At 43.4% G+C, this 11,325-nt stretch overlaps 1 protein-coding gene across 1 annotated transcript; it reads right to left on the bottom strand.

The window, feature by feature from the left end:
• Window positions 1–605: 605 nt before the first annotated feature.
• GABARAPL1 (GABA type A receptor associated protein like 1) lies at window positions 606–9,359 on the bottom strand. Its single transcript, XM_046013104.1, has 4 exons — window positions 9,035–9,359; window positions 3,972–4,050; window positions 2,825–2,943; window positions 606–1,952 (listed from the first exon to the last, which is right to left on the bottom strand). The coding sequence occupies exons 1-4, from the start codon at window positions 9,122–9,124 to the stop codon at window positions 1,887–1,889; spliced, it is 354 nt and encodes a 117-aa protein (XP_045869060.1). The 5' UTR covers window positions 9,125–9,359; the 3' UTR covers window positions 606–1,886.
• Window positions 9,360–11,325: the final 1,966 nt, after the last annotated feature.

Here is an 11,325-nt window from a genome sequence, read left to right as displayed (position 1 = left end):
GTCCCAAATGAATAAATGAGAGACTCATATGGTCAGAAGACATCAAGCTTGTTCTAACCCCAGAAGCCTTACCTCTGTGCCATTTATTCCTCTGGGAGATGGTAGCCTCATGACCAAGATGTGACAGAACAGATCTGGCTGGGACTCAGACTAAAACCAGGTAGAAAGAGCAATGCCTCTCCACCTTGAGCGTGCAGCAGAAATCAGGAGCTGGTTAACAGCACGGATGCCTCCGCTGAGATTCTGAGTCCGCTAAACCTGGAATGAGGCCCAGATATCTGCACTTCAATGAGCACACGCCCACCTTACCCCTTAGAGGCTCACCCAGGCAGTGTTCCAGCCTCAGCTTGGAGAAACACAGAAAGCAATGACAAGGCATTATCTGTGGAGCAGAGAATCACACACACACATGTCACCCAGGCACCAGGCACACTGCTCCACCACACTCACCTCTGAACTTTAAAGGCTAAGTAAACCTGTCTATGTCTGACCACACGGGAGCGCTCATTTCTAACAGACGCCCTCACTCAAAGCTTTCTGCTCCTAGTCCACACGCCATCTACTCACATGTACAGTCCAAAAAAGCAACATCTCTGAACACACGGTTGGTTTTCAAGGTATGCAATTATTTTATTTCCTTGGCCTGACAGCATAAACTTCATTACACAAAAATCTGCAGCTGACAGAACGGACACAGATTTCACCCACAGGAAGGACCCTTTTCATTAGCAGAGATGAACTGAAATGTCATGTCTTGAGTGCGATTCCTGCTCCCCACCCCCACCCACACAACCCCCGAAAGTGAAAATAATCAGAATCCTTAGAATCCCTGTGAAGTATTACATCATCCCCTCACGCCTGTCTAACTAGCAGCTGCAGTACGTGAAAACCTAAATCAGAAGGCAGCTGGCCATCACTTAGCAATTCCGTGTGCCTGGGACTGAGGGACAGCAACAAGGGAGCAAGAATCCTGGCTGAGTGGGAGGCACAGACAACCTGTCTCACCTCACACCTGCCCCTTCCACACGTAAGACATCTCTGTCCCTATACATGGAGCGAAGTTTGGGAAATGCTGAAGGAGTGGTTTTAGCCCATAATTGGAAATGGCTGTGGCTCACTGAAGTCCCACAGACGTGTGGGATAAGGGGCACCAGAGAGAGAGCAGGTTAGACAGAGATGCTCAACTTAGTCAATTCCAGTTTAATGCTACCGAAACTATCTTCAAAACCGTACTGTCCCTCATGCCTGGCCCCCATCTTCCAGTGCTGAAAGCACCATCTCAATGTCTGCCTAATGTCTACCAGCATCACTGGGTGGTGCTGTGAGGTCTGTATGTGGGATTATGAATGGGGTGGGGTGGGGGCGTGGAGATAGGTCAGGGTCACAATGCTCTAATTACAATGGGCTTCTTTTGGTCCCTAGGAACGATCTACTACCAGTAGTCCTAAAACATCCTCATCCCCTTTCCCTACCTATCTTGTGCAAATGTCAAAAATAGAATCTCTACCCAAAGAGGAAGGAGAGCAGGAAGTTACTGGTGGTCCACAATCATCTCTGGCCCTAACTTGCCCGCCTCCTGCCTCTTCTGTGAAGTCACACAAAAATTAATTCACAGGAAGGTTGTGAAATTAAATCATCTTCATTCCTCTCTCAAAGCCAATCCAACACCTCTGTCCAGACAAGCTTTCTCCCTGGGCTGAGGAAGCAGCAAAAAATATCAACTGAGCGTGTGAAAATATGATGACGGTGTGTGCGGTGTAGTGTTTCCAGATGTCTTCCCCTCTGTCTCCTCCACGGTGGGAGCCCTCCCTTTCCCCAAGTCCCACACACACACCCCTCCCCCTACCCCCAAGTCCAGGTGCTCCCATCTGCTGGGCTTCCACCACTCACTTCCCATAGACACTCTCGTCACTGTAGGCCACATACAGAAAATAGTCTTCCTCATGGTTGTCCTGAGGGAAGAGACAAGAGGAAAACATCACATTCATTATCTTCAGGATTCTGAGCCTCACACAAGGTAGGCAGGTATGCAAGGCATCATCAGCCTCTACTGAGAAAAGAATAAATACGCAAAAGTGACTAGAATTCAACTTTCGAGTTCACAAAGAATCTTCAAGGAGAACATCAGTACATACAGATTATCAGAGATAAGAACATGACCCTTAAGAAAGCTCATTCTAGCAAGGGAACACAGATACAAAAATCTATATATATATATACTACAATATATACTAACAGAGAATATATGCTAAAGAATAAAAAATGAGATTAAGAGATTCTTAGAACAAGTTTACACAACTCACAGGGCACAGTAAGAAGGAAGTACCATATGAAATCCTTTAAGGAATAATACAGCCATAAAATTGGCTGATACAGCATAAGCAAGTCCTTTACAATAGTTTTTTCATTAGATTCTGAACAGTGTACCAACTGAACCAAATGAAGTCAGCAAATTATTCTTTCCAACTCAGTTTATCTGTTAAGACAAATGAAACAATTTAAAGGCTTCACCTTTTACTTTAAAATTTCATTTTATTTGGAATTTGCAATCAGAAACAATTTCTTGCTGTTTCAAGAAAGACGATCAAGATGAGAACCCTAGAATAAGGCAAAACTGAGAATTTAAAAAGAATAAATCTAGTAGGCTGCTCAATCCCTAGAGGACAAGTGACATCTAATGCCCACAGCCGTACACTGCGGTGTGTAAGAGGATACAGGGAAGTAACACCTCTTGCCCTACTTCCTAGGCGTGTTATCAGTAGACCCTGGAACAAAGGCTGGAGAACACAAGCCTGCACGGTATTGTTGTGACCAGGACACTTACCTCATACAGCTGGCCCATGGTAGCGCTGGTGGGAGGGATAGTGTTGTTGACAAAGAAGAATAAGGCGTCCTCGGGCCTCAGGTGGATCCTCTTCCGGATTAAGAAGTAGAACTGGCCAACTGGAAAAAGGAAGAAGGTTTCAGAAAAGGATTACGTAAGGGAAAGTGTGGGCGGGTGGGGGATGCATGGGACGGACACAGGACTCTACTGCACCTGTGCCCTTTAAAGTAGTAAACTGAATCTCAGCAGAATCAAATACTGTCCTGTAACTTTAGAAATGGAATTACAGCTCAAAGAAGCCTCTACATTCCCTGATGTGCCATCAAGAAGTTTACCCTTCAATCCTTTCCCGCTTTACTCAATTTCAGACATCATGTCAGCACCTCCACTCAAAGCCCGAGGAGACTTTGAGGGAATCCTATGTACATCCAGACCATCATTGTCTAAATGGGATCTGAAAGGCACTTCCATCCCCATTCCCACCTTATGACAAACAAGTTATGGGGAGAGCTCTACTGGACTCCAGTAATCTCAGCATGGTCACTCATCCCAAAGTCTGGGCAGTAAGTGGGGTTGGGTTCAACACTGCACCTTCTATCGAACATATTGAAAAAGTTCTCAAAGACTGACATTCAAATCTAACAACTCTGGGGCAAACACATCTTCAAAATCTTTCTAGGGTTTTCTGGATTCACTGGTTATTCCATTAAGGATCATTAAGGTAAAGAATATAGTCTTCGTAATCCCTAACACTATCTACAAAACATATTCCCACAAACAGTAGCTTGAGGAGACAAAGTACTCAGCTGAGAATCTCTAAAATGTGATCCTCCCTCTGACTTTCCTTTTGGAATAAACTGTTAGCACAGTAACAAAGCAGATTCTAAAATACTGGCATCTCGTCATTGCTTTCAATGTTGCGCATTCTGCTGTATCTGAATCACACAAGCCACTGTGATGGGAAATGAGTAAGGGAACTGGCAAAGGAGAACGGTTGAGTCACTCCTGTTTGAGTCCCCCTCTCTCAGGAGAATCCCACCCACTTTCTTTAACTCTGCTTCCTCTCAATCCCACTATTTCATGCACACAGGAGGGACCAAAGAGGCTCTGCCATGGGAAGGAGGTATGAGGAGGGAGAAAGCATTACCGGTGAGGTCAGAGGGCACCAGGTACTTCCTTTTGTCCAGATCAGGCACCCTGGCCTTGGGAGCCTTCTCCACAATCACCTGGGAGAGAGGACGGGGAGAATGAAAAATACAGGACTTAATCTAATATTTTTTCTTCCACATTCTACACTTACCCTATTTGAGGTACGTTTGTCTAGACCCAATAAAATGTTCCCATTTCTCATCCCCTTTTACCTCTTACAAAATCTATGGGAACATGGGCTTCCATAGTAAGGTTATAGTTCTATCACTGCTATAAGAAGAGAATAGAAGGAGAGTGTCAAAATGTAAACAGAACCTTGAGTTTAAGTAATTACAAGCTACCTGCCAGGTACAGATCTGTACTTCCCAGTATTTAATGAGAGCATGAAGAGAACTGTGGAATGTTAAGGAATAGCATGGAGGACATTAGAAGCAGGAAGGGAAAAATGAAGGGGAGGAATCAGAGGGGGAGATGAACCACAACAGACTATGGACTCCAGGAAACAAACTGAGGGTTGTAGAGGGGAGAAGGGTGAGGGGATGGGTGAGTCTGGTGATGGGTATTAAGGAGGGATGGACTGCATGGAGCACTGGGTGTTATACGCAAACAATAATCATGGAACACTACATCAAAAACTAACGATATACTGTATGGTGACTAACATAACACAATAAAAGGGGGGATAGGTGGGGAAAAAGCAAAAAAAAAAAAGAGGACTGTGCATTTCCTCCGATGCTCCTGAGTATCTACTAGTTTTATTCTTTACAATGAATGCTGCTTATTAAAGGTACAGATAAAATGTGGTTTCAATTTTATACTTTGTCAAAATTTTCAAGAATGACTGCCAAAAAATGTTCTAGGCACATTTTCTTAAGTGAAAGAAAGTACCAAATCATACTTAAGAGAATGAGATCTTGTATTATGATGTCACTTCCAATAACCCATTTACCAACATTGATTAGGTGTTAGTATTTTAAAGGGATTTCAATGTCTACATTAAATATTTCTAAATTACTTCAAATTTTACAGATCATATATTTCTGTAACAAAAAAGAAAAAAGAATATATACAAAAATTAAAGATTTTACGCATGAAATTTTAAATATTCATTTAATAACGTTTATATTTATGGAATAATTACAAAAATATGCTTAGTATTTATATCTTACATAATGGAAATCATAAATATTTAAAATGTTTTGTAAAACCATTAGCTTTAGATTTTTAGTTTAGAAAATACGATCATTCCTGATCAAACACACAGAGAGTTACAGAAGAAGTAACACTAGGCAAGTATCCTGAGGAACTGTGTGAGCTTCAACAGGTTACTTAACTTCTCTGAGCCACAGCATTCCAGTAAGACAGTAACTCTCCAAAACATCTTTTATTATTGGGGTTAATGTAGAGGTTGGAATCAGCCATAATACCTGGCTTGCTAAAATGTTAACACAGAGGCTGCTGAGGGAATAGGAGGTTTCTGAGAAGGGCATAGGCCTTGCCTTTGGAATGCCGGGTCTGGGACCACTCTGCCACTGGAATGCAGAGGGGAGTTCCCCGAAGCCTTCTTAGTCCCAACAGCCACCCCGAGATCGAACAGATGTATGCACTGTCCCTTAGGCTAAGTTTAGCAGAACTCGTAGAACACGCAGATTAGCATAGCGTAACTTTCCTGTGAACAGATCCTCCTGGGTTAAGTAAGACCCCTAGTCACACATCCTGTGCTAGAGAAACAGTGATAAGGATTTGTGACTATCCTGAAGGACCAATAACATCGGGAGCAAAGAAGAGCAAAGGGTCTTCCTCTTGGAGTGCTGACCCCTTTGCCTTCTCTTCTCTTTCACACCGAAGTTGGAACAAGCGTTCCTCTTGTCAGTACAGGGATTGTGGGCTATTCCCAGCATTTTACAGTCATGGTACTGCTACAATAACCTTGATCCATGAAATATTATGTGAAAATGATTTGTAAATTATAACGAATTATCTTAATATACAAATTGACTTAAAGGGAGGGACTTGGGGCTTGAAGCTCTTAAGTGAAACACATTAAAATAGTGAAAAACATTATTTTGTTACTAGAGAAAAAGAATCCTGAACCAGAAAGACCAGAGGGACATGATTCCACTAAAAATTTAAAAATGAAAACTGGAGAAAAAAATACATGAGTCAGAAATTTAAAAGAAAAAGAAAGAAGAGGTTCAGGGAGAGACCAGTGAAGGCCCAACAATGAGGATGGACAGAAGGCAGCAGGTTACTAAAATCAAAGGGAAAAGAGAGGGAGCCTAGCACTGTCTCAAAGGAACCCTGAAAGCTGCCAGCTCCCATCAGTAGGAAGCGATGGAAACAGCAAAAAGAGAGCAAAAAAGGTGGGGGGGGGCCCCACAAATTTCAAGTAACACATCCAGACAGGAGGGCAGGATTTGGAGAGGAACAAGAGGGGGTTGGGTAATCATTAAAGCCTTGGCTTACCAGAAAATATTTGAGGTTTCCAGGAATCCCACCTCTACCTGTGGGCCCTTGGCTAGATCCCTTTCCTCTTCAGTTCTAAGGTTTTTCTTCTGTGCAATGTGTTCAGTACTCCACAAGGCCTTTGACAAAGTTTAAAGGCTAGACAATCTGTTCCTAAATTTCCTGCAGTGTTCCAGGTTTTCAATACATTGTAGCTATTAAGATACTTTAAGATCTCAAGAAAACCTCCTAAGTTATGAGCCCTCTGTTCTTTTCCATGATAGCTAAGAGGTAAGTTGAGGCCAAACGAAATTGAGTTATGTGAGCAGTCACAGTACTTGACTGCTTTGGTAACACTAATGGTCTAGTTGGAAGGAGCTTTAGAAATCACTTACGCTTAAGCCTCTTTTCTGTAAACTGGACACTTTAGTACAGCAAGGTTAAGGATCCTGCCCAGAACTAGAACAAAAATCTCCCAACTCAGAGCAGAGAGCTCTTCTTCTTGCATCACAACTACAAAGGTGGTCACAGGCTGAGCACCCGAGCAGCAGCTGGGAGGCTTATAAATTAAAATTCATCTGGAGGAACCATGAGATCTGAGTGATGATTCTAACAGCTTACAAATTATTGCACAGGTAAAACACTTTTTACATCAAACAATAAGCAGGAAAATAGGGAGGATGAGTTGAAATATTCTGGGTGAATTCATGTAAATGACTGAGATGGGAACATCTCAGTCTGGGTCATGTGTTTCTTCACAATGTCTGGAAACATTGTGAAGAAACACATGGGAATTCTAACTAGATTTAGGAACAGGTACATTTCAAAGTCCGTGACTTAGGCAGGGCTACTGGAACAGAGCCTCATATTTAAGAGAATTCTGAGTAAACGGTAGGCCGTGATGTTTTCTGGCATCATATGACTCTCACGTTTTGAGGGCTATGATTTTTTTTTCTTGATTTCCAATACCTAACAGTGTGAGGTACAGTGCCTCCTTCATTAATTGTTTGATAGAACTGTATTAGAAACTAAGAAATGATATGGCATGGAGAATCCAACAACCAGAGGTGGAATCTCAACTCTGCCACACACCAGCCCACAGAAAACCTTTAGGAATACTTGATTTCTCTGAGCTACAGATCCTTCATCTGTAGAATGGATTATAATGGTGTGAGGATTGAACTGAATAAAGTCAGAGCACGTACAATACTGCCAGGTACAGAGTTATCTATCAATAAATGAAAGCTATCATTTTTAAATATTCCAAGAAAGTAGGATTGCTATCCTACAATTGGGGGAACTTCTGAAGCAGTCACCCAAGGTCCAGAGATTAAACAAGCAGAAGGATCATTTAGTCAGTGGGTAACTGGGCTAGCTCTCCTTTTTACCGGAACACCCTTGTGTGCAATTTCTGGTGAATGGAACTGCCCTAAGGTCTGGCTTCCTTATAAAGCACTGCAGGGGATTTCTACTGCTGGCAGAAGGCCCAAGAGGCTTCCAGTAGCTGTAATACCATGAGAATCAGGTAAGGATTGGAGAAGAGTCCCCCAGAGTACCCCCGCCCCCGCAGGTCAAGAACTGACACCAGATAATCACAATTACTTTACCTGTACATAATATGTAATCTTTATCCTAATATCCCCGCCTAAATACATCACAGTCTGAAAGTCTCTGCTCCTCCATCTTCAAAACCTAAGGGCTGTTGTTCCCCCCACCACACTTCAAAGTCTTCTGCCTTCCAATCCGGGTGCACAGCCTACATTGCAGAAAACCAGGCAAGTGGTGGGGGAGGGGGTGATGGGAAAAGCGCCCGGATGCAGAAAGCTACCTTAATGTTTCCTCTGTTGCTCCTGACTGCCGGCACTCATTTTAACCGCATAAACTAGCTTCCAAAACGTCAAGAAAAAGGCCTCAGTCCTTGTTATTGCGTCCAGGTATAATCTAGTAGAATGAGTACCGGAGGGAGGCTGGCTGCATCCACAAATGCCCCCGGAGCCAAGAATGATGAGGCAATCGGGCTGTTGCGCAGAGAACGTGACCTTGTTTTCTGGGCCAGGCCTGTCTTGTGCCGCCTCCCCCAACACACACTTTTCTAATTCTTATGGAATAAAAATAAGGATCCCCTGGTTTCTGATTCTTTCCCTCCCAAACCCAATGTTATGAGGGCCAAAGTCAACTTAAGGGAGAAGCCCCTAAGGCAGAAATGGATGGACGCAAACCTTATCGCATCAAGTTATTTCCAGAACATTTTCCCTGGGGTCTTAAAGCGAACAAATATAGGGTCCCAATCCGATCCCTCTCTCACAAAAGGGCCATATTTTGACAACATCTCAACCTGCACATCCTCTGAAGACTGCTGAGTCACTCAAACGTAGGCTCCGCTCTGAAGATGCGGTCAGCTCTAAAGATGACGGGCCCTGGGGAGATGCGTTTTGAAAAATTTGCAGTGAGAACATCCATTCCACGGGCTCTCCTAGCAGTGAAGGGAGTTCAGGGCTCAGTCATCACCGAGACCACCCTTCTTCCGGTGCCTAAGGGCAGCCATCATGACTCCCCAGTCCCCACAACCCCCGCTCATCCTCCTCCCTCCCTCTCCCCGTTCCCCGTTGCACTCACAGGGACCCGGTCCGGATACTTCTTCCGGATCTTTTCTCCTTCCTTTTTCCGATACTCAAAGGGATGGTCCTCCTTATACTGGAACTTCATGATGGACCGCAGGGTTTCTAAGATCCCCGGACGGGGCCTGCCTTCCTCGCTGATGGTTGCGTGTCTCCCGTCTCCCTTCCCTCCGCCAAATTTCGGGAGGTATGAGAACCGCCTCAGAAATGTCACCTCCCGTCGCAACGCTGCTTGGCAGAGCTCTCAGAAGAGATGTCAGGGCCCCTCGGACGCAGGACGGACTGGGTCAGGTAGAGAAATCCCCGCGGCTTTTCCCAAGAGCCGGGAGCACAAAAACAACTCGGCGGCGCGTTGGCATTGTGACGTCATGACGTCCCGCCCCCAGCGTTTGGACCGTGCGGGGTTGGGGGAAGGAACGAACGCGTTCTATTTTCGAGGAGTTCTCTTTCAATCTAAACTTTCCTGTGTCCAGTGTGTTGCAAACATGAAAAATATTTTAACTCGAATTCTTATTGTGGCTGTGATATTAAAAAGGGTTTGAGTGCAAAAAATACGTTATAAAAATATGTTCTTCCCTCTTTCTCGCTGTTTCTTGGTTTGATCCAAAAACAAACACAGAGGGCGAAAATCCAGCTTTTCCCTGCGTATTAGGATCTGGAGTGTAGGGAAGGAAGGAGTGGGGGTCCTATAATTCCTTGGCCAGTACAGAACTGCCGGGTGCTTGCATTTTGCCCTGGGCTCCTTCCGTCGTGCCGCCAGCTCCCGGGATGCTGGGCTGGCTACCTTCGACCCTGACCCCTCCTTCACCATGCTGGCGTCATTTTGTTTGGGTCCTTGCTGCAGTTTGCTTCTAGAGCAGCAGCAAAAACAAAGCATGACTCAGGAATTCGAGGAGATGCACAAGGTGAAGGGCAAGCGATGTAATCAAGGTCTGGAGAAATGATGTCAGTCATGACTGCTAAGGGCTTCGCTCATGTTCCAATATAGAAATGATTCACTTTCTCCTCTTAACTCAGAAGTTGGGCCTGTCTCCTGTAAAAGAAAATATCAAGGTTAACTCGATACTCCTTAAACATTTCTGTTTTCTGCAAAAATTCACCAAAGGATGGTACTATTTGTGAAGTGTCCCTAAGGTGAAAATAAAGTGCCACCCGAAGAGCTGGGGGAAAACTGGTGGGCTAGGTGACATCGTTGCCTTCCTCTGACCCTCTCCTCTCCTAAGAATCTAAGGCCTTTCCAACCACTGCTAATTGCAGTGATTCCAGGGACTTGTAGGGCGAGGGCAGCAAAGACGGTAAAAGATATAGAAGAGACAAGAAGGACCGCTTTACTCTAAAGGAGTCCCGGGAGCTCTGAAATACACAATGGCAGTCCCAGTCACCTATCTTCTTCTATCAGGGCGTCAGTGTCTAGTTTAAAAAAACAAACCCCCAAAGTTTATATATATATATATATATATATATATATATGCTTACATATGCTTAATATGCTTACATATATATGTATGTTTCATCATTATATGTATATATGTTTCACCATTGAAAAAAGAAAAAAAAACATAGCCTTGCTTCTTGATGTTAATTATTTTTCTCTATAGCATTTTCAGTCCTTCTTTGCATTAAAATCCAGGAACTATTGTATCACATTATATGTTTACCATTTTTAGTCCTTATTTTCAAGTTGAAGTTATTAGCTCATTTCAGTTTTGACCAAATATAGCCAGGATCTCCTAAAGGAAGTACTTCACAACCAGTTGAGAAAGGTAATCATGATGGAGATTAATATTTTGAGGGTGTGGGGGGCACCTGGGTGGCTCAGTGGGTTAAGCCGCTGCCTTCGGCTCAGGTCATGATCTCGGGGTCCTGGAATCGAGTCCCGCATCGGGCTCTCTGCTCAGCGGGGAGCCTGCTCTCTCCTCTCTCTCTCTGCCTGCCTCTCTGCCTGCTTGTAATCTCTGTCTGTAAATAAATAAATAAAATCTAAAAAAAAAATATATATTTTGAGGGTGTGGTTCTCTGAACAAATCATAGCTCATTAAAAATGCTGATTTTAACTTTTATTTCAAAAAACTCCTAAGCACAAGGCAACTTACATATGAAAGATAATTTGAAGATAAAATTTAATTAGTATTATTAACTCAAAGTTTCGAACAAGCTAATCTTAGAATACACAATTTGGTATCTTCCAAAGTTTGCTCTCTACCTTTATTATCAGCATAACATTTAAAATATTATGCAAACAGTAATTTTATAAATTAACACATTTAATCAGATAAAATATCCAATATC

The sequence above is a fragment of the Meles meles genome, chromosome 7 (genome assembly GCF_922984935.1).
Source record: "Meles meles chromosome 7, mMelMel3.1 paternal haplotype, whole genome shotgun sequence".
Taxonomy (NCBI): domain Eukaryota; kingdom Metazoa; phylum Chordata; class Mammalia; order Carnivora; family Mustelidae; genus Meles; species Meles meles.
Note: the sequence above shows the minus strand (reverse complement) of the source record. Positions and strands in the feature narration are given on the sequence as shown.